Source organism: Peromyscus maniculatus, chromosome 13, assembly GCF_049852395.1.
Source record: "Peromyscus maniculatus bairdii isolate BWxNUB_F1_BW_parent chromosome 13, HU_Pman_BW_mat_3.1, whole genome shotgun sequence".
Classification (NCBI taxonomy): domain Eukaryota; kingdom Metazoa; phylum Chordata; class Mammalia; order Rodentia; family Cricetidae; genus Peromyscus; species Peromyscus maniculatus.
This window is the reverse complement of record NC_134864.1, coordinates 29,527,245-29,553,710: the sequence shown is the minus strand read 5'-3', so window position 1 is coordinate 29,553,710 and position 26,466 is coordinate 29,527,245. Positions and strand designations below refer to the sequence as shown.

Below are 26,466 nucleotides of genomic sequence, written 5' to 3'. Positions count from 1 at the left end.
GCCTCGCCAGTGTGGGCCATATAGTAGTTCCCCAACCTACAGAGCAAGACATAGTTCACAAAGCAACCAACCAAAGAAATTGTTATCGTAAGCATTAGTCTTTCACTCTGAGCATTGCTCTTCTTCCAGTTACCAGAAGGCTGTTTCTAACCTACTGTGTACCCATATCCTATAACGTCTACATATAAGCTACTTAATAAGCCATCCTTAAATTACTTGGAATTATGTAGTATGAGCCTCTTCTGCTTTTAGAAATTTGAACCATTTACATATTTTCCTTCCAGATTTTTTTTTAATCATTGCACACTGCTGACACCAGATTTCGTGCATTGAATTGTATTAGAAGAAAAACTTCATCATTGTTTTTTTCAGAGTTCAGGAAATATGACTTTAAGTAGCTGTACCTAGTACAGGGGCTGAGTGAAAATTTTTGAGTTTGAGGCCAACTTAAACTACATAGTGAGTCCTAGGACATCCTAGAATACAGAGTAAGACTATCTCAACATTTAAAAAGTAGGCTTTAAAAGAAAAAAATTCAAACATAGCTGTCAACCTATAATTATTTTTTATATTTTTCCTAAAATTCTTATCCATACATAAATAAATTTTAAGATTAAAAAAAAACATAGATTAAGGGGTTGGGGATTTAGCTCAGTGTTAGAGCGCTTGCCTAGCAAGCACAAGGCCCTGGGTTTGGTCCTCAGCTCCGGGGTGGGGGTGGGGAGCAAACATAGATTAATTTTTTTTTTTCCGAGACAGGGATTCTCTGTGTAACTTTGGTGCCTGTCCTGGATCTCTCTCTCTGTAGACCAGGCTGGCCTCAGACTCAGTCAGATCGGCCTGACTCTGCCTCCTGAGTGCTGGGATTAAAGGCATGAGCCACCACCACCCAGGTCATAGATTAAAATTTTTAACGTTCTAAAATTATACCATCTTGTAGCTCATTCCAGTGAAAACAGCTGCCAAAAACTTGTGTAGTTTTGGAAACTTGCTACAGATAGTGGAAAAGAGGTATTTGCTCTAACATATTTCCAAGATTACTTGAACTGATATTTTGACAATTACTTTAAAGGCTTGTTTTCTATTTTTCTTTAAAGCAAAGAGAGAACAACCTTTGGAAGGCCGAGTACAAACAAACCAACATCTGAAAGAAAAGTCTCAATATTTGGTAAAAGGTAACGAAGTTTTTCATTATGTTTAATGAATAGATTCTTCTAGCCATTCATTGATTCCCTTAGAGACAAAAAAAAAAATTATATCATAAAGGTACTTTCAAGACAAAAGTTATGATCCAATTTTCCTGTTTTAGATTATTAAAATTCTAGGTGGTATCTGCTTTGCTGATACTAGAGGTGAACAGATTCAGACTACTGTTCTATCACTATAAGGTGATGGTCAAGTCTGTACTATGTTATATACCTGGTTCTCAGAAACTGTAGAATCAGATGGTAAAAGGGCAACCATCCTCTAGTGCAACATTTGAGTCTTTTACTCTCAATTATAATTTTAATTATATTAGAAATTAAATTAAGAAACTGTCAATATAAACTCAATTTAAAATAACAATATTCCCATTGCATGGTTTCAAAAATAAAATGCTTTTAATTTTTTCTGCTTGTTTGTTTTGTTTTTCGAGACAGCATTTCTCTATGTAACTCTAGCTAGCCTGGAACTCACTCTGTAAACCCGTCTAGCATCAAATTTAGAGATCCATCTGCCTCTGCCTCCCAAGTGCTCCAATTAAAGGAGTGCACCACCTCCACCAGCAATGCTTTTAATTTTTAAAAATGTTTCTATGTAACGTGAGTTCTGATTGGTCTTATAAATTAATAAATCTATAATAAAAACCCAGAGTGAGATATCAGGGTAAAAGCTGAAAGATCAGGGAAGGGAAGGAGCCAGCCACTAGAGAGACTTCTTACCTCTACCAAATCCTCAGACCAAAAGTAGGGGCTTAGCTCCTGTCTCCTCCCACCTTATATTACTGTCTCCACCTCCCTAGTGCTAGGATTAAAAGCATGAGCATCCACTGCCTGTCTCTGTTTTTTCTTTTAGACTGGATCAATCTGGTATAGCCCAGGGTGGCCTAGAACTCCTGATCTTCTTGCTTCCTCCTCCCGAGTGCTGAGAGTAAAGATGTATGCCACCACTGCCTAGCCTCTATAGTTAGCTAGTAGCTAGCTCCAAACTCTGACCTCCAGGCAAACTTTGTTTGTTAGAACACAAACTGTCACCACATTTCTGGTCGAGCAAGATGGCTCAGCAGGTAAAAGTGCTTATCACCAAGCCAAAGACCTGCTTTCAGTCCCCAGACCCACATGGTACAAGGATTGAACCTACCGCTGCAGGTTGTCCTCTGACCACACACACACACACACACACACACACACACACACACACTCACACACACACACTAAATGTACTAGAATTTAAACATTTCCAATGCAAAACAGTTTAATTGAGAAGCAGAACATGGTCTCCCACTTTTAAAGTCAGATACCATTACTATCTGACTAATGGAAGATGGTTAGAATCCATGTCTGCTGCTGCATTCAGACTGTTGAGGAATTCAGTCTCTAGAAAACTGTACTTGTGAAAGAATGAAAGGGTGAAAAGAACAAATAGCATCTTAGTTTTGTTGTAGTGATACCTCGATGCACCTTTGAGACCTTTTTCTGGACTAGATCAGCAGTTGTCTGGATCGGAGATGGAGAAAGTTTGATTGACAGGAAACATTCTGTTATTTGTATAAGCTGGGGTATGGTCTCACCTTTTTGTGCTTTGAATTCCTTGTGTATGAGAGTAGAATAGGAAGAATGGAGATAATGGGAGGTGGCTCAGTGGTTTAGAGTGCTTGCTGCTCCACCAAAGGACCCAAATCGAGTTCTCAGTACCCACATTGAGCAGTTCACAACCACCGGAAACTCCAGCTCCAGGAGATCCGATACCCCTCTTGTGGCCTCCATAGGCACTTACCCACCCATGTGGAATGTACTTATACAGACACAATACACATAAATAAAAATAGGTCTTTTTATTTTTTTAATGGAGATAATGTCAGGCTCTCCTTTTAGAGCAGTTCTGAGAATTTACTGATAGAAATGAATATTTACAAACTAATATTTATTGAGTGTTCATTTAGTCCAAATGTTGTTTTTCAGTTCTTTGTGTATGTTAACTCTTGATACTCAAAGACAGTTTTCCCATAAGGAGTAGCGGCAGGCCAGGGATAGAAGTCAGGGAGCAGTTATGGGGGAAGAGAGAAATGCAAGTGCTCGGGTAACGGAACAGATTTGTAGGCTGCTTGGTACAGAAGATCTGTGGGCCTGAAACCCGCCTTCAAGGATAATGTGTGTGTTGGTAATGTCGTGCACAAGGAAATTTATTTTGGTTTGCTTTGGTATTTGTGGTGCTGTGGACTGAGCACAGAGCCCTGCACACGCTGAACGAAACACTCACTGAGACACATCTCCCGTCCCAGAAGTACATTTTATTCCCACCTCATTTTATGCCTAAAACTGCTGTAGCCTCATATTATACTCTCCTGCTGCTTTAAGTAATACATTGTGTTTAGCTATTTAGAAATCAAAGATTCGTGTTTGATGCTGTTGTTACAAGGGGGTGTGTGTGTGTGTGTGTGTGTGTGTGTGTGTGTGTGTGATGAATAGCCTTGAAATAATGCAGTCTTGAACACAGAAGGAAATACTTTTGATTGCCTTTCTAAAATATTCTTCTAGGACTAGCGGACATGGATCCAGGAATAGTCAACTTGGTATATTTTCCAGTTCTGAAAAAATCAAGGATCCAAGACCACTTAATGATAAATCATTCATTCAGCAGTGTACAAGACAGCTCTATGAGGTATTCTATAAATTGTCTGAATTGTGTGGTTTTGTTTGTTATTTTTTTTCTAATCCAAAACTTCCGATGCTTCATAAAAATGATTGTAGTTTCTTATAGAAAATGGTAATGTGCATGGTGTTTCCATGAAGTCTCTGCAAGCCCCATCAACGAAAGATTTCCTAAGGATCTTTGCCTTTCTTCATGGCTTCCTGAGCCCGTCATATGTACTTCCTGATACAAAATTTGAAGAAGAGGTCCCAAGAATTTTTAAAGACCTTGGGTATGTAATATTTTTTATTAGTCTAGAGATCTTATCAGAATACAGAAAAGAAACACATGTAATAAGTTCATGAATACTTTGAATAAGTGAATTCAGTTTTAGAATGAGCACTGTGAGATATATGGGTAGGATAAACTGAAGAGAAAGAAAATTGATAAATTGTGGAGTATTCAGCTTTTTTTGTTGCTATAACAAAATACCAGTGCTTAGTAATTTATAAAATACAGGAGTTATTGAGCTAAAGAGATGGCTCAGTAGTTAGGAGTACTGACTGCCCTTCCAAAGGACTTAGGTTAGGTTCTCAGCACCCACATGGTGGCTCACAATCATATATAACAATTCCTCTTCTGGCCTCCACAGCCAGCAGACACACACATGTTATACCTATATGTAGCTAGCGTTTTCCTGCCTTGCCCACAGTCAGGACAAATCTTTGTCACCCACCAGTCCCACAGCCGCTCAGACCCAACCAAGACTTAAACACAGAGACTTATATTGCTTACAAACTGTATGGCCGTGGCAGGCTTCTTGCTAACTGTTCTTATATCTTAAATTAATCCATTTCTATAAATCTATACCTTGCCACGTGGCTCGTGGCTTACTGGCATCTTCACATGCGGCTTGTCATAGCGGCGGCTGGCAGTGTCTCCTCCCACCTTCCTGTTCTCTCAATTCTCCTCTCTGTTAGTCCCATCTATACTTCCTGCCTGGCCACTGGCCAATCAGTGTTTTATTTATTAACCAGTCAGAGCATTGGACGTACAGACCATCCCACAGCACCCATATGCATCCATACACATAAAATAAAGGTATATAAATACATTTTTATGTAATATAGCTGTTGTAGACTACTCGGTACAGAAGTTCTTCCGGCTTAAAACACACCATATATATTTATTCACACACACATGAGTGGCAAAACTTGCTTATAAAAGATGGAAAACCCAAAAGCATGGCGTCAGCATCTACTCAGCCTCTAATAAGGAAGGTCCTTCTTGGTGGGCCATGACTTGCTAGAAGGTATCACATGGCAAGGAAGAGCATGTTTGTCAGAAAAAGATTACATTGATAACAATGCCATGCCTTCAAAAGCCCATTAATATAGGAATAGATTCATTCATGGGGCTCTCACCTGACAGAAGTCTCATCTCTTTGTATCATTAGTATATGACTCTGGGGACAGAGTTCCCAACATGAATTCTGTAGAATAAACATTCAAACCATAGCAGTCCATTATTATAGAAGGTGATAAGAGCATAAAGCTCAACAATGAGGAATATAAAGTACATCCTGCTTCGGTGGCAGCCTTAATCCCAGAACTCCGAAGGCCAAGGCAAGTAGATCTCTGAATTCAAGGCTACCCTGGTCTACATAATGAATACCAGGCTAGCAAAAGCTACCCAGTTAGACCCTGTCTCAAAAAAACATAAAGTGCAGCCTGGTTACCGCAGTTTGTAGTGGCAAAACCATAACATTAAGGTCTGATGAAAACAATGAGATTAGTTTGGTTTCCTGGTACATGGATAAAACACAGAATGAAACCAACTGACCGAAGAGGTTATTATATTAGTCATTGAGGGAAGTAAGGGCAGAATCTCATGCAGGAACAGAGGCGGGAACTATGAAGGCGAGCTCTTTACTGGCATGTTGTCCATGGCTTGCTCAGTTTGCTTTCTTCTACGATCCAGTACCACCTACTCGGGGTGGCACCGCCCACAGTGGACTAAGCCCTCTTCCGTCAGTCATGAATTAAGAAAGTGCTGTGCCCACGGGCCAACCTAATGGAGGCAATTCCTTTATGGAGGTCCATCTTTCCAAATAACTCTAGTTTGTGTCTGGTTGACAGAACTAACCAGCACAGAGATAAAGTTAAAAATCATAAATCTTTATTTATAATAAAGCACAGAACAAATGAGGGGAAACTGAGGAAGGACAGCTGTTTGTTTGTAGACACAGGGAAGTAGGTTTAGTGACAGATAATCACTAATATGTAATAGAAGTACACTGAATGTAAGAAAATAAAAAGGTTTTTTAGGAAAAGTCTATATACTCACCTGTTAAACACTATGCAAAGCAATCTGTGAAATGTGAATAAATACACAGAAATCATTGATGAGTAAGATCACCAGGGTAGACTCAAATATCTTCACAACAAGCAGACTAGGCAGGTAGGTGTATGTAGAGCTTGAAAACGTAACTTTAGTGTAGCCTCTCTGCTTCCTGCTGTGACGGCTCCTTGTTTGCTGATTTCTCATAGGTATCCCTTTGCACTGTCCAAGAGCTCCATGTATACAGTGGGAGCCCCTCATACCTGGCCTCACATTGTGTCAGCCTTGCTGTGGCTCATAGACAGCATCAAGGTACTGGACTGATAGTTTAAATGTTACCTTTAAAAGTTTGGCTTTTGTTTTGTTTTTCCCCACAAAGATTTTCTGTTTCTCTCCAATCTGACTTTTGCCACTTGTCTCAAAGCCTCCTTCAGATTTCACAGCACATTTGACTTGAAGTGCCTCAAACTGTTAGCATAGGAAAGGTGAGCGGGGAGAAGTTCTGCTTGACACAGGAATTGTTTTCTTGAGGTGCTAAAGCTTAGATAGAAATGAGTCTATAGTCTTTCTTTATGAAATTCATTCTCTCCTTTTTTACAAATGAAATCAGTATTATCATTAAAAATGGGGTGGGGAATATAGAATGAATATTCTCCCAACTAAGAAATAACTTCAGTCATTTTCTTTGGATGTAGTTTTATTTGGTTTTGTGGTATTGGGAGTTGAACCCAGGGCGGCTCTACCACTGAGGTATACTTCAGCCCTGGGCATAGGTTTCAAAGTCCTGTTTCCTCTAAAAATGTGTACAGTCGTGTGTCACAGGCTGTTGTTCAGTCACCGGTGGATGACACGGTGGTCCTATAAAATTATCACGAATAGGAGCCATTTCTGCCACTTAGTGAGGGAGCCATTGCAGCATTTGTTCGTCTGTGGTGATGCTGATAGAAACCTGTGCTGCGGCCATATCAAAGTACAGCCCGTGGCGTTAGTGCTGCTGAACATGTTTCCTAGACTCATTTTAGTGTACTACATTTTTTTTTAGATATTTTTTATTTATTATGCATACACTATTTTGCCTGCATGTATCCCTGCAAGCCAGAAAAAGGCACCAGATCTCATTATGGATGGTTGTGAGCCACCATGTGGTTGCTGGGAACTGAACTCAGGACCTTTGGAAGAACAGCCAGTGCTTTTAACCCCTGAGCCATCTCTCCAGCCCCTAGGGTATCCTACACTTTTAAAACAAATAATTTTTACTGTAAAGCAGTGCCATGGTATTCTGTCAGCAGCTTCATGTATCATGTCTCTTGACTAGCTCAAGGGGCACGTGGAATAAGTGACCTATACCGCCTAGGTTTTTGTACGTACACCATGGTGTTCACACAACAAAATCACCTGATCATTCCTCAGAGTGTGTCACCATCATTAAGCAATACATGACTGTGTGTTTCTTAAGCTTTTGCAACCTACGAACAAATCTTCCTCCAAGGAAACTTGTAGCAATTAAAAACAACTCAGCCACCAGATGTGATGGCACACACCTTTAATCCCAGCACTCGGGAGGCAGAGGCAGGCGGATCTCTGAGTTTAGGGACAGCCTGGTCTACACAGAGAAACCCTGTCTCTACTCAGCCATGTGAGAGCATCGTGTGCCTACTGTTTTAAACTCTTTACCTATTTGGAAATTTTAAAATAGCTTGTTTTCATAGTTTTACAACCCACCATGTGCTTTTGCTATTAATTTGAAACTTAGATTCTTTCTTGATTGGTTGGTTGGTTGGTTTTTCGGAGAGTGGATCTCACTATGTTGCCTAGGCTGTACTCTGGGGTCAAATAATCTTCCTACTGCAGTCTGGTAAATAACTGGAACTACAGGTGTGTGCCACTGCATCCAGCTTTTAATTTAAACCTTGTTGTATGAAATCTCTTCATCTCAAACTGAGCCAATGATTGGGGTGGGGTGGGGGTTGTGTTTCGTTCTGTGGTCAGATTGCTTTGGATTTGAGAAAGGAGTGGCTAGGATATGGCAAGTGGTTCACCTCTTTGGGATAGAAACTATTTGTGTTTCATGGGTAGTCTTAAAATCTTCCCACCTTGAACTCCCAAGTAACTGGCGCCACGAGTGCTTGGCATCATATCCAGGTTTTCACTTGACTTCTGGTTCCCTAGATTCATGTCCCCCATGTTAGAGTTTGAGCCTCATATATACACTGTGCAAGCACTCTTAAACTGAAGTGTACTTCCCAGTCCTGATAATGCCTTTACAGGGCTTTTTAGTTTATTTCTGTGTGCGTAAGCTATGTGTAGACATGTAAATGGGGGATTTAATAAGGCAACTCCATGTAGTTTATCTGGTAGCTAAAAGGAGGTTTATTTTGAGGTAACTTACAACCAGTAAAGGGGTTGGTCACAGGATCCAGGAGAGGTGAGGTTCAGTCCAGCATAGTTCTCTGGAGAACTCTGACTTGGTCTGCAATCCAGCATCCAAGATGATGAGGAGCCAAGCGCACCAATGTGGCACATACAGATCTGGGGTCTTAAGGGCTCCCGTCTTGGCCACGCCCCACGGGCAGGTCATAGGTGGGCATGGCAGTTACCAGCTGCCTCACTAGGGGCAGTGCTCCAAAGTCAAAGCTGGAACAGCTACCCACTACAGACACGCCGTGGCACACATGTGCAAGTCAGAGGAAAACTTTTTGGAGTTGCTTACTGAGCCAGGTCCCTTGTTCATGTTTTCAGTAATCAACAGCATGACCAGCAAAAAGAATATTCCTAATTTTTTCATATTTTTGGTTTTAAAGTTGGACATAAAAGTTTCGCACAAGAATAATTGCCTTGGCTAGAGAGATGGCTCAAGAGGTTAAGAGCATTGACTGCTCTTCCAGAGGTCCTGAGTGGCTCACAGCCATCTATAATGAGACTTGATGCTCGCTTCTGGCCTGCAGGCACACATGCAGACAGAACACTGTATGCATAACAAATAAATAAATCTTTAAAAAAAAAGTAATTGCCTATCGTTTCCTATTTTCCTTTTACATCATCATCATTATTATGACTGTGTGTTTGCATGTGTATGTGCATGTGCACACGTATACATGCTACAGCATATATGTGAGATCAAACCCAAGTTGCCAGGACTGTAGATCATGCTGTTACCTCCTTCTCTCTAGCCTTCTCTTCCTTTTTTCTTATCAATTTACAAGAATGGTGTTTTGTGGGGCTGGAGAGATGGCTCAGCAGTTAAGAGCAGTGCTCTTCCAGAGGACCAGGGTTCAATTCTCAGCACCCACATGGCAGCTAACGACTGTCTGTAACTCTGAGATCTGACACCCTCACATAAATACACATGCAGACCAAAGCACCGATGCAAATAAAGTAAATAATTTTTTAAAAAATGAATTTTTTAAACCATCAGCTCAGCCAACTTAATGTGTTGTTTGTGTGTTAATTAGGTTCATACTGCCATGAAAGAAAGTCTACCTTTATTTGATGATGGACAGTCTTGGGGAGAAGAAACTGAAGATGGAATTATACATAATAAGGTACTATACATTACCATAAACATATATAAAGAGGTTGCTTTGATAGTCTTCACTAAAAAGTATTCTTTTATAGAACTTGTCTTTTACTTTCTAAGGTTGATTTTTTTCTGAGGTTGTTTTTTTTTTAAATCAGACTTAATTCATTAATTTTTCTTTTTCTTTTTTTTTTTTTTTTTTTTTTGGTTTTTCAAGACAGGGTTTCTCTGTGTAGCTTTGCGCCTTTCCTGGAACTCGCTTTGGAGACCAGGCTGGCCTCGAAAACACAGAGATCCACCTGCCTCTGCCTCCCGAGTGCTGGGATTAAAGGTGTGCGCCACCAATTTTTTTTTGTGTGTAAAAACCCTTATGTGGTGGCCACAGCTGAATCCTGGGTCCTCTAAACACTGGTGTAAGTTTTCACAAGATGGTCAGTAAATTCCTGATTGGGAGATTTAGTGAGTGAGCACAGTCTCTTTCCAGAGGTGCGGGGCTCGGGAAACTGTAGGTCATGGAGAGGGCAGCAAAGTTGGCCTTGGCAAAGTTGCCCAAATTCTTACTATATATTCCTGACTATCCTAGAACTTTCTGTGTAGAGCAGGCTGACTCCTGACTCAAGGAGAGCTCCCTGCTTCTGTCTTCCAAATGCTGGGATTGACGACATGGACAACCATTCCCAAGCAAAACACGCATAAAATAAATCAATCTAAAGAAACTGTTCTTAGTAAAATAAAATTGATCCTTACAAAAATACTTATTAGTGTGTCTACTATTGAAATGACACTATAACTTCCTAAAATTACTAACCACAGAAACTTAAAAATGTTAACTAAAAAATGCCGACGTAACCAGGTGCACACCTTTAATCCCAGCACTCAGGAAGCAGAGGCAGGCGGATCTCTGAGTTCAAGGCCAGCCCAGGGCTGCATAGTGAGACCCTGTCCCAAAAAGAAAAGAAAGAAAGAAGGGATGTACTGGAACTAAAATACATGTTATAGGTAAGATTTTTTTCCCCTCCTGTATCTTACTTTAATGTGATTCTTTGTCGATACAAAACATAGCTATATGGGTATCTTTCATGCCAAAAAGTCCTCTTAAATTGTTGAAGCTAGCTTTAAACTTACTCTGTACTCAAGGCAAGCCTTGAACTCACAATCCTTCTGCTTTGGCTTCACAGTAGCTGAAGTCTTATATTCAGAATTGGCATATTGGCTCTTAAAATGTAGGTTCTGGTTTATTTTGTTTTGACTTCTGTAGTTAGCCATATTGTCACTTAGCTCAGTTACCACTTCCAAAAGTAGTTGTGCTAAATGTAATCAACAGCTGGGTATGGTGGTACACTCCCATAACCTCAGCACGTGGAAGGCTAAAAAAAGGACCATCATAAGTGCCAAAGAGAAAAGTAATTATTAGCAGGTGATATTATATATAATAAGTTGGTTCCATATGCTTTATTAGAGCCTAAAATGCATGGCAAACCCCACCGTGTTCTAAAATACAAACATCAGCTCACAAATAAACTTTAGATTATGTGTGTTGGCTGATATATATTAAGACCAGCTATTACATAGGTCTCTCAGAGTAAAAACTGCTTTGTGCACTAGTTTTAACTCTACCTTGTTAAAGCCTTTTTCACAAAATGAAAGTGATAATCATTCTAGTCTCATCTTTTGTTAATGCCTGAGAAATAGTTCAGAGATACATTAACTGACTAGCATAGTAGCAATGACCTTTGTGTGTGTGTGTGTGTGTGTGTGTGTGTGTGTGTGTGTGTGTGTGTGTGTGTGTACATCCATGTGTGTCACATGCACACATGAGATCAGAGGACAACTTTCAGGACTTGACCCCTTTGACCACTGTAGACTCTGAAGCTGGAACTCAAGTGGTCAGACTTGTACAGGAAGCACTTTCACCACTGAGCTCTACCCCAGCCCGCCTCTTTGTTTTGAACAAGAATGAACATGCCACATTAAGCAATGATCAAGCTGCAGAGGCTTCTGGAGAGACTTTGATCCTTTCCTCTCGAGAATTCTCAGGCTGGAGCCAGAGCTCCTTCAGAGTGCTTGCCTGAAGCATCCAGAGCCCTAGGCTATCTCGGCACCTCAGCAGTAACAGCACAGCTCCTAGGGAGAAGGCCGCATGGCACAACATGTACAGTGGGCTGTATTTACACATGTACAGTGGACTGTATTTACACATGTACAGTGGACTGTATTTACACATGTACAGTGGACTGTATTTACACATGTACAGCGGAATGTATTTACACCACATGTACAGTGGACTGTATTTACACATGTACAATGGACTGTATTTACACCACATGTACAGTGGACTGTATTTACACCACATGTACAGTGGACTATATTTACAGCACAGTTTATCACAGGCAACTTCAGCTTCTGGTCATCAACTTTGGGGGACTACAGACTTACCACACCGAGGAAAATAATTCACTTAACAAATTCTCAAGAAAGTAAACTGAAGTTGCATGAAAATATATTAATTTCCCACCAGTGGCTTACCTTTCTGGTTACAGGTATATTTACCACCTGTCTAGGGTAATGAGAGGGTTTCTTAATAAGCACAGGATTGGTGCAGAGGGAATGTGTCTGTCTCGGGAATAAAGTTTTTTATCTAGGCTGTGGAACATTCTGATTAGCCATTCTCAGAGTCAGGTGCTGTGACACTATGATTCCAACATTCAAGGACGCTGAGGAAGGAGAATCACCAGTTGGAGGCCATCCTGGGCTACATAGTGAGTTCCAAGACAGCCTGAACTACATTGGTCACAATGTTTCACGTTGGAAAACAGAGAGTTGCTTTCTCTTAGATAAATAGTCACAGCTCTAATAGTCTTCTTAGGTCTCTATTTACCACATCATTATTCACCTGAAGTTTCAATGTAGTTATAGCTTTTATTAGTCATGTTCTGACTTTCATAATTAGTCCCTGTCTATTTAATTGGACTTAGATAATCATAGTCCATTTCAATTTTTCATAAAGTGCATTCTTGTTTTCTTCTGCCAGTCTTATAGATGCATAGTAGTGACTCAAAGAGCTTTTGTTTTGGCTTGTTTATTTTAAAAGATATTATTTTTATTTTGTGTGTATGGATGGTTTGCCTGCATGTATGTCTGTGTACCACATGTGTGCAGTGCCCATGGAGGCCAGAAGAGGGTGTCAGATGCTCTGGACTAGAATTATGAACAGTTGTGCATCACCGTGCGGGTGCTGGGAACAAAAGGCAGGTCCTCGTCTACGTTAGCAACATTTGCTCTTAACCACTGAGCCATCTCTTGAGCCCCAGCATTGTTGTTATTGTTGTTGTTTTTCTTATGTTTATGCATGTTTTGTCTGCACATATGTGTGTGCCACACGCGTGCCTACTGCCCAAGGGAGTCAGAGAGGGTATCAGATCCCCTGGGACTGGCTGGGGCTGTGAATAGTTGGGAGGCACCATGTGGGTGCTGGGAACCAAACCCAGGTCCTCTGCAAGAGAGACAAGTGCTCTCAGCTGCTGAGCCTCCCCAGCCCCAGCATTCTTAAAGAAGACTACGTTTGTTCATTTTATGTTGAATTATACTCATTAGTAAGCTTCCTGGGTTGGCCTCAAAATATCTGTCCGAATTTGGTATTTTCATCCACATTCATATTTAGAAGTAATAGATTGCGTACATCTTTATAGCACAGTTAATAACAGGTTTGTAATCTTTATTCTAAGGAATTTATATAACTACCTACTATTTTTGACTTCATTTTTATTCAAATTTGAATTTCCAGTCTGAACAAAAATGAAACAAACTAAATAGAGAATCATGTCTTTGTTTTTAAAATCTGCTTAACACATCAGTTGTTTTTGGACTACACCATAAAATGCTATGAGAGTTTCATGACGGGCGCTGACAGCTTTGACGACATGAATGTGGAGCTGCAGTCGAAGCTGAGTAAGTGTCTTCCCTCCCTGCTGCCACTCAGCTCTGGGTGGCTGCTTGTCTTGCCATGCCCATTTTTCATGAGCTACTTTACAACAGGTGGGTACCTCTGACCTGGTCTTGGTTGGCTCTTTAATGGGAAGAAGTAATAGTTCAGCAAAAAATACTGTTATAAATCAGACCTGAGTCATAACCCTTTCTGGCTGTGTGAATTCAACAAATGTTTGACCTCTTTGAAACTCTGCAAACTAGAAAGCAATGTAATAAAATACCAAATGAGCCGGGCAGTGGTGGCGCACACCTTTAATCCCAGCGCTCAGGAGGTAGAGGCAGGTGGATCTCTGAGTTCGAGGCCAGCCTGGTCTTCAAAGTGAGTTTGAGTACAGCCAGGGTTACACAGAGAAACCCTGTCTTGCAAAACCAAATAAAATAAAATAAAGTATAAAAAACTCTCTGACAGGAACACAAAAGGTAATTGTCCTTGCTCTAATATGTAAGAAGTTACAGCACTACCTAGGGAAAAATATGTAAACTCTCTCTCTTAAAACTTGGAGGAAGTTAACAGGGTATTACATTTCCAGATCAATTATTTTTCACTTAGTGCTATCTGATGATATACCTAGTAATGTGGGAATATCACCCCGACACCCATGACAAAAGGAGAGGGAAAGACAGAAGCATTCCCTTCAGATGCTCTAGGGATGTGCCATCCTGAAAAGTAAAGATGGTCCAGCTGGCCTTCAGCTGTCCAGGGAGCAGATACATAACATTTAAAAAGGCAAAAATTTGGTGCTAGAGAAATGAATGGTTTGGTCCGTAAAGTAGGTCCTCAACAAGCATGAGGACCTGAGTCTGATTCCCACACCCATAAAGACACCACATGTAGCAGGTGGGAAAGGTGGAGGCTTAAGGTCCCTAGAGCTTGTTGGCCAGCCAATTTGACCAAATCAGGGAGCTCCAGGTTTGGTGAGAGACTTTTATCTGAAAACAGCTGAGCCGGGCGGTGGTGGCACACGCCTTTAATCCCAGCACTCGGGAGGCAGAGCCAGGCAGATCTTTGTGAGTTCGAGGCCAGCTTGGTCTACAGAGTGAGTTCCAGGACAGGCACCAAAACTACAAGAGAAACCTTGTCTCGATAAAAAGAAAGAGAGAGAGAGAGAGAGAGAGAGAGAGAGAGAGAGAGAGAGAGAGAGAGAGAGAGAGAGAGAAACAACTGAGTAAGGCACACATTGTCAACCTTTGGCTTCTATATGCACGCATGCATACTCATGACCACATAAACATACATAACACACAAAGGAAAACTCATTGTGATCTAATATGGAAAGCATTCAGTGAATTTACTTAATACTTCTGTATATAATTAAACATAAATTAATCCACTCAAACAAATATTTTTTATATACCTACTATGTGCCCGGTACCAAAAATGCAGTAATGACGAACAGAAAATCTTGGCTTTATGAGCTTTTATTCTGTTAAATAGAAAGGAATGATAATTAAATAAGGAGCCATAAGGCACATGACAACAAGTGCTCTGGAAGAAAGCTTAAGCAGGTTAAGGGCAATAGGACATTCCATGAAGTCAAAATAAAGGCTCGATATACTAGAAGGTAGTCTCTGCTGCATGGTGGATTTGGGAAGTGAAGGGATAAGATCTGAAAACCTGAGGAAAAACTGCTGTAGATTGATTCTGATGAAGTGTTTGGGCTTTTCTCCAGAGGATTTATATAAGGTCGATGCGTCCAAGCTGGAGTCATTAGCAGCAGAAATCAAAGCACTGAATGAAGAGATTGCAAGATTGGAGCAAGAAAGAGAAAAAGAACCGGTTAGTAAATGTGTTTCTGAACTCACTTGACAGCTCCTTAGACTCTTGAGCATATTTGAGAAGACTCTCTTCTGGCAGGTGTTTGAAATAAGCTTCTTAAAGGTTAGATAGGACAGACTTTCAATGCAAGCATGTGTGTGTCTGTGGTGCTTTGTTCTCCCTTGTGGTCTATCAGTCGTAGACTAATGGTGCTCAGAACATGATGAAAGATTCCTGCCTGTTTACATAAGACCCAAACTACCCTTTGAACAAGGTCCCTGGAGTGTATACTTGCAAGGAGCACTGTTCTCAAGAGGCCCTGAGTTTAGTTAGTGAAAACAGAATGGAAACAAACTGGCTTATAGAGTATAGGGTAGCCTACATGTTTTTATAAAAGCAAGATGATAATATGGGTATTTATTTTAATATGTATGGGTATTTTGCCTGCTTGCATATCTGTGTACCACATGCTCACAGTGCCCATGAAGAGTAGAAGAGGATATTGAATCCCCTGAACTCAAGATACAGATGGTTGTTAGCTACCGTGTAGGTACTGGGAATTGAATCCAAGTCCTGTGAAAGAGCAGCCAGTGCTCGTAACCCTGAGCCATCTCTCCAGCCCTGTTATCAGAATCTTAACTTTATCTTGTGTTTTATTAATGGAGCACCCAGATTGTTCTGCAAAGTAATGAGATATTAAATATTTGTGTTTTTACATTCTCCTTGGTTTTTCCCTATCCCAAACTCTTTGAAGTCTCTCCTTAAATTATTAAGTTATAATAATAATTCCAAAGTTCTTTTCTTAGTTCTTTTGACTTCCTCTAAGATAAGTGTAAATAATATTGCTTTCTTTAAAATACAGAATGCTTCTTGGTGAAAATAATTTAATATGCTTTTTTCTTCAAGAATCGTCTGATGTCATTGAAGAAACTGAGAACTTCCTTGCAAGCAGATGTTCAGAAGTATAAGGCATACTTGAGCAATTTGGAGTCGCATTCATCCGTTCTAGACCAGAAATTGAGTGATCTTGATGAAGAAATCGGTAGAGTAGGTAAGCAGAGGTAATGGAGAAAGAGGGCGTGAAGGTTGGCCATGGCCTTTGTGGACTTCTCTTTTCCTTCTGTGATAACTTTCTGAATTTGTTCCGTCAGCCGGGCATAGTTGTGTGCACCTTTAATGACAGGACTCGGGAGGCAGAGGCAGGCAGATCTCTGAGTTTGAGGCCAGCCTGGACTACATAGTGAGTTCCAGGACAGCCAGGGCTATATAGTGAGACCTCGTCTCAAAGAAACCAAAATAATAATAATAATAATAATTTGTTCTCTCACGGCTACAAATGTAATCTAAGATTCAATAAATTTGTGCTTGCCAAGGGACTCAGGAAGAATCTGTTCTTCCAGCTCCTGTAGCTGACAACATTCCTGGGTTTATGTCCACATCACTTTAATCTCTACTTCCATCTCTCCATTGCCTTTACTCTGTGTCCTCTTCTTTTTTCCTCCTTTTTAAGACTATGATTGTATCCCACACTGTCTTTGAATTGATGATCCTCCTGCTTCAGCCTCCAGAGAGCTTTAATACATAGCCCAAGCTTGCCTCAAACTCAAAATCTTGCCTCCTCAGGTTCCCAAAAACTAGCATTATAAATTGCCACCACAACCTTCTATCCTCCTCTTTCTTTTTCTTTTCTCTTTTTTAAGTTTTTTTTTTCTTTTTAATGTGTATGTTAAATTTATGTGTATGTTGCCCGGGCGGTGGTGGCGCACGCCTTTAATCCCAGCACTCGGGAGGCAGAGCCAGGCGGATCTCTGTGAGTTCGAGGCCAGCCTGGGCTACCAAGTGAGTTCCAGGAAAAGGCGCAAAGCTACACAGAGAAACCCTGTCTCGGAAAAAAAAAAAAAAAAATTTATGTGTATGTGTATTTTGCCTTCGTGTATGTAAGTGCACCACATGTGTGCCTGGTACCCTCAGGTCAGAAGAGGGTGTCAGATCTGCTGGAACTGGAGTTGTGGATGGCTGTAAACCACCCATGGAGGTGCTGGGAACTGAACCTGGGCCCTCTGCAAGAGCAACAAGTGCTGCAAACCTGAGCATCTCTCTGGTCCCTGTGTCTCTTCTTTCTGTCTGTCTGCATGAACTCTCCCTTTGCCTCTATCTTACAGTGACACCTATGGCGATATTTAAGGCACACCTGCATAATCCAGGGTTAGCTCACATCAGCATTCTCAGGCATGTCTGCAAAGACCATTTTCCAGATAAGGTAAATTTACATGTTTGAGAGATGTACAGCCCTTTCTCAACCCACTGTAACTTCCAACATTCTCAGTACATGACTTTTTTGGTCTGGAACAGGGTCTTACTGAACAGCCCAGGTTGGCCTCAACTCTTGGCAGTCCACCTACCTTAACCTCTCAAGTACTAGGATTATAGGTGTGCACTACTATACCTGCCTGGCCTACACACATGGCTTTTTGAAGCCCACAGGCAAGCTATTCTGAGAACAGAAGTCCTCTGAGTATGAACCTGTATGTCTTTCTATATATAATACATTATATGTCAATTTATAAATATATATATAATATAAACTACATAAATTTTTATGTATGGTACATTATAACATATTCTATGTAAATATATTCCGTTTTACATTATAAGCTAGATTCCTTTTTTGTAATTTTTTTTATATTTTTATTTAGCGTGTATGCTGTATGTGTGAGAACATACCACAGGACACGTGTGGAGATAAAAGGACAACTCCCGTAGAGTCCATTCTCTCCTTGCATCTTGACATAGTTCTGGGTACCAAACTCCGTTGGTCAGGCTTGCACAGCAAGGCTCTGCCTGCTGAGCTGTCTTACTGGCCTCATCAGCTAACTCTCGGTCTCTGCCTCCCTCAGTTGCCTGTAGCTGTCTTATCCTGTCAGTGCCCTGTAAGCAAGTCAGCAGCTGAAACTGATTCAAGAAAAAATAGAAAGCAGAGCTAAGGAGGCTTGGGTGTGTCCTGTGTCTTTCTAACATTGTACTCAGGAACACAGACCAACCCTAGTTCAGCTTTGGAAAATACTACGACACATATTGCTTGCTCACTTCTGTGGCACCAGAAGCAGAGCAGAAGTTGCCTGAAATCACAGAGCCATTAAACTACAGTTTAAATCTATGGACAGCTGCAATTTTCCTAGAATTGTGCAGTTTCTTCCTTTAGGATTTCCCAGTTTGTGTCTGTTCTGTGTAGATTGTGTAGATGATCTTTAGAGTTTTAGATTTAATTCTTAGTCTGTTAGTTTTGATCATCTACAAAACCAAAGCTTGTAATTGTCACATTGTATATGCTAAAATCAAGATTTTACAAAATACTCCAATTGTGCATATTGGGTTTGCTCTAAATGAACTCTTTACTATTTTCTTGGCCCCTGATCAATGTCCTTTGCTATTCTGTGTCATAGACTATTCTCTCACTCCCAATGTAACTAAACCAATACTAGTATTACCTTTTCATTAGCGCATAATAAAAAGAATTAGTAGAGTGTGTTTGTGTATGTTTGTGGTGTGTGTACATCTAGGTGTGAGTTTCTGCAAATGTGCAGTATGCTTGTGCGTGCATATAGAAGCCGGAGATCAACATCAAGGTCTTCCTTGATCACTCTGCACCTTACTTTGAGACATGGCCTCTCTCTGAACTTGGTGCTCATCTCGTCAGCTGGACTGGCTGCCACTGACCTCTAGGGATCTGCTTCTGTCCACCTTCTACCCATAATGTGAGGGTCACAGATGCATGCCCCATGACCAGCTTTTATGTGGGTGCTGGATCTAAACTTAGGTCCTTGTTCTTGCACCATGGGCATGTTACCAACCACACCATTTTAGCACTTCCTTATTCTTTTTTTTTTTTTTTTTTCCCAAAGCTGAGGACCAAACCCAGGGCCTTGCACTCGCTAGGCAAGTGCTCTACCACTGATCTAAATCCCCAACCCCAAGCCCCTCCTTATTCTTATGAGAATATTATGTCCAAAAATCGCAAACTGAGTAGATGAGAGTAATACTTCATCTGTCATTTGGTTTAATTCTATGAGTATTTTAACTTAATTGATTACTTAAAGCCATTTGTGTCTACAAATGAATAGGACATATTTAAATTCCTTAGATCTAGCATGCTTTTGTGCAGATACATAATATGTGCGTAAAGTTACTTAAACTAACTCAGAGGTAGAGCTTACCAACTATTATGCTGTTAAAACCACATTTCTGAGTAATTCAAATGATTTATGCAGGAGTATTAGAAGCGTTTAAAATGAACATTAACAAAGTCAAACTACGCCAGTTTACAGGTTTTAAATTGAACTTTGAATGGGGCCACATTTGTGGCATATAGTTCTTTCTGAGACTGCAGTAAGCCATTGTGGGAGATGTTAACATAAAACGTTAGTTGTTGGCTTATATCATTAATGAAGTAGGATCAGCTATCCAAAAGAAAGGATGTATGTGTATAACGTGGATATTTAAACATCAGCAATCTTAAATGATGCCATCAGTTTCTTTGTAGAAATTTTTAAAAAAAGGTTGACAAATGTTGTTTCTTCCGATGCAGAACTAGAATGTGAAACGGTGAGACAGGAGACCACTCGGCTACAGAATATTGTTAATAACCAGAAGTACTCAGGTGCAGACATTGAGAGAATAAATCATGAAAAAAATGAATTGCAGCAGACCATTAATAAATTAACCAAAGACCTAGAGGCTGAACAACAACAGATGTGGAATGAGGAGTTAAAATACGCCAGAGGCAAAGAGGCGGTAAGTCATGCCATATTCTGAGTGACCACTCATCACTGAAGACCTTAGTAAAGGTCTGTGTAACCAAGAGGAGTTCAGTAGGTAGAGTGATAAGTTTTTCTAGCACTGACACAACTAAAATACTAATATCCTTATGCCAATTTATTAACACCCCCAAAGTTTATCAGTCAAATTTAAGATAAATTTGATTTTCTGATATTTGAACTAAGAAATCAGGGGGGGAAATGTATGTGATTCTAATATAGAGTGAGCAAGCAGTTCAGTGTAAGTAGTCATCTATATTCCCTTATCTTCATATCCCTTGTAGGTAAGCTCCATCCCTGTGTATAAAGGATATATATATACACATTTATAAGAATAACAGTTAGGGGTCTACCTCAGTGATGGAGCACAAGCTTAGCATGCTCAGGGTATCAAGTTCAATACATAATACCAAAGAAAAGGACATAGCACCCAGTGTCTGAACCTAGAATGTGGTCAGCCTTGATTTAGCCCATAATGTGCTATTATCTGCATGCATAGTCTACATCTTCTAACCTTTCATAGCCTCCACTTGCTTCTTTAGAAAATGAAGTGTAGCCGGGCGGTGGTGGCGCACGCCTTTAATCCCAGCACTCAGGAGGCAGAGCCAGGTGGATCTCTGTGAGTTCAAGGCCAGCCTGGTCTACAGAACGAGATCCAGGACAGCCAGGCCTACACAGAGAAACCCTGTCTCGAAAAACCAAAAAATAAAAAAAAATGAAGTGTAGTGAGACTACATCAGTGAATCTGAAGTGAGTTACTTCAGGGTACCTTACCTCTCAAAGGCTGTGTTAGAAAGGGAAGGTTATACGTCTGGACTACGTAAACATTAGGTCTATGAAACTAAAAGGAATTCACATGCATTTGGATGAACAAGCTGGAAGAAGAGAATAATGTAGGAGGTAGGTAAGCAGTGGCCTAGGGAGGGGCCCAGCTCGGGCCGTGTGAACCAGAGAGCTGGCTGAGAGCAGTGTCAAAGGGTCTCACTAGGATGGGAAACCTTACTCTAAACAGTTCATCTGTAACCTCCTTTCTGCACTAAACTGTGCCCTGTGTGTCCAGTCTGGTAGTGTATTCCTCCAGCACTCTTGTAAAGTACAACAGCTGCAGCTCCATCTAGATCACCAGAAGTGTTTACTGTGGGAATTGATCATGGGAGAAGGAATAGAGACTATGTAGTCAACTGGAAGCTTTGTCATTAGACTAAAAGGAGGCGCAGGAAGCAGTCGGACAGACACCACTTGGTCCTGGAGAATCACTCACTGTATTGCAGTAGAGTAACAAAGGAGGAGTCTGCCAGGCTGTGTTCTAGGGCAGGGGAGGAGATACATCTGGAGATGTCTAGAGAGCTTACATTCAGCTAGAAAAAGTGAACAGATGGGTCACATTGTAATGGAAAAGTAAGAGTTTGGGAAACCTGGGGACTCCATCAGAGGGAAAGAACTTTCTGGTAACATTCAGATGTAGCCTTGAAGGACAGGGAGAAATATGAACCACTAAAATTTTTTTCAGAATAATTAATATAATACTTTGAAATGTAAATTACCTGTTTCCTTTATTTGGGATAATTTAAATGTTTCAATTTATATATTGTCAAATATAAGTTTCGGGTCTTGTTTTTTGTTTGTTTGTTTGTTTGTTTTTTGGGTTTTTTTCAGAGTTTCTCTGTGCAGCCCTAGCTGTCCTGGATCTCGATCTGTAGACCAGTCTGGCCTTGAACTCACAGAGATCCGCCTGCCTCTTCCTCCCAAGTACTGGAATTAAAGGTGTGCACCACCACTACCCAGCTCTAAGTTTTGGTTTTATTTCATATTTATAACTAAGTTTGAGAAAGTAAATTTTAGTTGATAACAAAACATGGACTTACTCTAAATTATGTGGAGTAAATGGAAGATCAGTTGTATACTTCTCACCAACCAATTACACCCTTAGAATTATTGTACAAACTTTCATTTGTATACTTTTACATTGCTATCCTTTAATTATCAAACTACCAAACACTGGCGTAACAGCTTGTATCAAATAGCAAAAATGCCCATTGAAAGCCACACAGTGTAGGATCGTTTCATTTTTAACATTTCTTTCTGTGTTCTCTTTTCCAGATTGAAGCACAGTTAGCGGAGTACCACAAGTTGGCAAGAAAACTAAAGCTCATTCCCAAAGGTGCCGAGAATTCCAAAGGTTATGACTTCGAAATTAAGTTTAATCCTGAAGCTGGTGCCAAGTGCCTTGTCAAATACAGGGCTCAAGTGTATGTAAGTGTCTGTTCAAACTTGAGTTTATCCTTAACCTCGGGCTAGACTAAGAAGGAAGGCACTGACTTTCTTTCTCTCTCTTCTCAGTGGTAGATATCTTAGTTCACACCTAACTTTTGAACTTTAAAAGCCTTTTCCTCTCTGTCTGCTTTACCTCATCCAACTATCCACAACAAAAGTTGATCCCAAGTAACATATATGAGGACTATGAACGGTCTGGGGTAAGCTTTGTTCTCTAGTTCGCTTCAGCCCCTCTGGGAAGAGCAGCATCAGCAAATGTCAAGCGCACACTTTACTGGTGGTCCTTACAAGGTTGGTAACCAGATCAGTTCTTCTAGCCAGAAGACTGAAGAGGGATAGCAGTGAAATCCTGAAAGATGAAGTATCTGTGGTACATCTGTGGGGAAAGTTCCAGTACAACCACACACATGAAGGCATAAAGTATAATGGATTATTTAAAAAAGAAATGTCAGTAATAACAACAACCACAAAAAAAAAAACCACCTGTGCCTAATTTTGAAATGATCAGAGAGATTTGAGAAGAAAACATTTTTATTGCCATATTAAAATTTTTAGGTTATTCACAAGTGTTACAGATTTATTGTCAGCACTAACATGCCTCCTTTGAAATATGTAGCTTTTGGATTAAAAAAATGTTGAGTCAAAAGCTATACGTTTTTCCCTTGAGAATTTTTCAGCTAGTCTATGGCCAAACCACCCTGAACCTGCCTGATCTCATCTAATTGAAAGCTATGCAGGGTCAGGCAGGTCTGGTTAGTACGTGGATGGGAGAATTAATTCACCTACCATGTGTCTACTGTATACAGACTGTGTTCCAAACCAGCTGTGTGCTGGAGATAAAATACCCACGTAGAACCTTGTTTTCTCAGAGATAACAGCTTATTGGTGAACAGACATTGCTTAAATCAAGCTAGCTACACGCACACATACACACCCGCTTGTTCAGTGAGACAAGATCTTACTGTGAATCCTGGTCTACAGCTCACCGTGTAGCCTGGCTGGGTCTCAACTCTGACAGTGTTACTGTTTCAGCCTCCTGAGTGCTGGGACTGCAGGTGTGTGCCACAACACTCAGCTTCTACATTTACTTCCTGGAACTGCCTGTTGACATCAGACTGGCCTCAGTCTCTTCCAGGGGCTGGTATTAGAGGAATACAACACTACACTCAGTTTAGATTTACTCTCAATTAAGAAAAGAAAGTGCGCACAGTAAATCATTGCTTACTGGTTTTGCAAGCCATTAGCTGTCAAACTAGGTACATTAATTTCTGTCAGTAACCAGGGTACCAGGCTGAGTTTGCAAATCACTGCTTTGAATGGTTTCATTGCAGCAAGAAAATAATTACCTGGATTAAATAATCATGTAAGAGATTATTCAGGTACAAAGAATATGTTCAGAAGCAGAGAAGATTTACTTTATCTCTAGAAATACTTTTACACAATAATAGAACAATGAAAGTAGAAACAGGCTGCTGGAGAGAGAGCTCAGTGCATTGCCTTTACAGAGATCCCAAATTCGAAATCCAGTACCTACAGCAACTAATTTACACCTAATTGTTACTCCAACTCTGGGGGAATCCCGTGCCTCTGGCCTTTACAGGCATCTGCATTCAACATGCACATGTATCCACAAAACTAATGTAAATCCAAAAAGAGAAAGTAGAAATAGTTGGGAATGATGGAAAGCATCTCTCATCCCAGCTACTTGGAAGAGAGTTGTAAAAAAGTGTTGAATCTTTGAAATAACAGGCCTGGAGTGGTTTTTGTTGTTGTTGTTGTTGTTGTTGTTGTTGTTGTTTTGTTGTATTGTACTATTTGGGGTTTGGCAAGGGTTTTCATTTGTTTTGCCTTTTATTAGAATGTGGAAAGACGTATGGGATAGTACATGCAATGACACACATGTGGAGGTCAGTTTTCTCCCTCCCACCTTTGAGTGGTTTCTGGGGATCAAACTCAGGTCTCTAGGCTTGAAACGCAAGCTCTTTACCCACTGAGCCCTCTTGCACATCCTGTTTTTGTAATTCCTGGGATTACAGACTTGTGCAACCATATCTATCACCAGGAGTTGGGTTTATATTCAGTGGTTTGTTATAAAAGATCTTGGGTTTGATGGACAGTACCAAAAAGGAACTGGTCAAAATTAGAAGTCAATAACTTGAAAAGACTTAGTTGAGAGCCAGGTGTGATGGTGCAAGGCTTTAATCTCAGCACTTATGAGGCAGGGCCGGGTAGATCATTGTGAGTTTGAGGCCAGCCTGATCTACATAGTGAGTTCCAGGACAGCAAGGGTTACATTGTGAAACCCTGTCTCCTAAAAACAGAAACAAAAGACTTACTTAGATACATAATGGCCTATGGCATTTTCTCTTTTGGAGTAAGGAAATATTTTCAAAGTACAAATGACATTTACATAACATTGTAAGTATACTACATCTGCTGAATTGTATACTTTTTATATACACTAATTGTATGGAATGTTAGCTTCAAACTAAATTTATTTTAACATAACTATTTCTATTTAATCATTTTAAAGTAGGTATTACCTCAATTTTCTCAAGACAGTGAGAAACTATGCAATATAATGTTGAAATAAAATCAGTAGGTTAGAAGACAAATAGAAATGCAACCAGAATTCTGAGACTAAGTCTTAAGCAAGGTATTAAGAAAAATGGGGGAATGGAGAGATGGTTTATGGGTAAGAGTGTGTACTGCTCTTGGAGAGGACCCAGGTTTGATTCCTAGCACCCATATCAGTCACCTCTATAGTTGCAAGTTTTCCTGTGTCCCAGCCGGCCAGCTGGCAGTTGGGACAAATCTCTCCTACTTGTGTCCCCCAGGTAAACACACAGGGGCTTATATTAATTATAACTGCTGGGCCGTTAGCTCAGGCTTATTACTGACTAGCTCTTACACTGGAATTAACCCATAATTCTTATCTATGTTTAGCCATGTGACTTGGAACCTTTTTTCAGTTCTGCCTTGTCATCTTGCTTCCTCTGTGTCTGGCTGGCGACTCCTGACTCAGCCTTCCTCTTCCCAGAAGTCTCCTCATCTGCTTGCCCTGCCTAGACTTCCTGCCTGGCTACTGGCCAATCAGCGTTTTATCAACCAATCAGAGCAACACGTATTTACAGCATACAGAACGACATCCCACAGCACACCTCACAACCTCCTGTAGCTCCAGCTCCAGAAATACCCAACACCTCTGGCCTTAGGAAGTACCTGCACTCACACGTACATACATACGAACACATAGAAATGGATTGTCAGGCATTGTGACGTATACCCATAATCCTAGCACGTGGGAGGCCGAAAGTTGAAACCAGCTTTTTTCGCTTTCCTAAACCTTGTTTTCAAAAACTAAAAGATGTTTTCTCAGCAATGGTATATTATATTTAAATGTCATGGCTTTGTTTTATTCCTCCAGAACTGTCTTACGTCATAATATATTCACGCCTCATGGGAGAAGTTTTATAATTAGATATCTTGACTCCCATGTATCATGTATTTTCTAGGTACCTCTCAAAGAACTCTTAAATGAGAACGAAGAAGAAGTTAACAAAGCTCTAAATAAAAAGATTGGTCTAGAGGATTCTTCAGAACAGGTAAGTGTGGCATACAGTAACTGAAGCCTAGTGTTGAGTGTGACTTGTGCTTTTTGAGCAACAATGCCTTAAATTTTGTTCTTTGAGACAGGGTTTCTCTGTTTAGTCCTGACTGTCCTGGAACTCCCTCTGTAGACCAGGCTGGTCTTGAACTCAGATAAGATTCACCTATGCCTCCCATCAATTTTAATAAAATTATGAAAAATGAAAGTTGGCACTAACCTTAACAGGTATATATAAAGGAACTAAGTTCTTTAACTTTTTGAGGCTTCATTTATCACTGTGATAAAGTGGAATAAAACTCAATTTTCTTCCCATTTTTGTATACCTACTCTTTTTTTT

The 26,466-nt window shown here is 40.4% G+C and overlaps 1 protein-coding gene across 3 annotated transcripts in view; it reads left to right on the top strand.

Annotated features, from left to right (window-relative positions):
- The window catches only part of Ndc80 (NDC80 kinetochore complex component), a 39,041-nt gene that overhangs the window by 1,906 nt on the left and 10,669 nt on the right, over window positions 1–26,466 (top strand). For all 3 annotated transcript variants that reach the window (XR_013044042.1, XM_006972248.3, XM_042260003.2), the window contains exons 3-13: window positions 1,098–1,175; window positions 3,738–3,861; window positions 3,951–4,123; window positions 6,381–6,483; window positions 9,624–9,713; window positions 13,543–13,636; window positions 15,346–15,452; window positions 16,338–16,482; window positions 20,017–20,222; window positions 22,346–22,498; window positions 26,035–26,124. Coding sequence is in view for 2 of the 3 variants with exons in the window: in XM_006972248.3 (XP_006972310.1) it covers window positions 1,098–1,175; window positions 3,738–3,861; window positions 3,951–4,123; window positions 6,381–6,483; window positions 9,624–9,713; window positions 13,543–13,636; window positions 15,346–15,452; window positions 16,338–16,482; window positions 20,017–20,222; window positions 22,346–22,498; window positions 26,035–26,124 (1,363 nt within the window). In the remaining variant the exon portion in view is untranslated. The remainder of the gene's footprint in view (window positions 1–1,097; window positions 1,176–3,737; window positions 3,862–3,950; window positions 4,124–6,380; window positions 6,484–9,623; window positions 9,714–13,542; window positions 13,637–15,345; window positions 15,453–16,337; window positions 16,483–20,016; window positions 20,223–22,345; window positions 22,499–26,034; window positions 26,125–26,466) is intronic.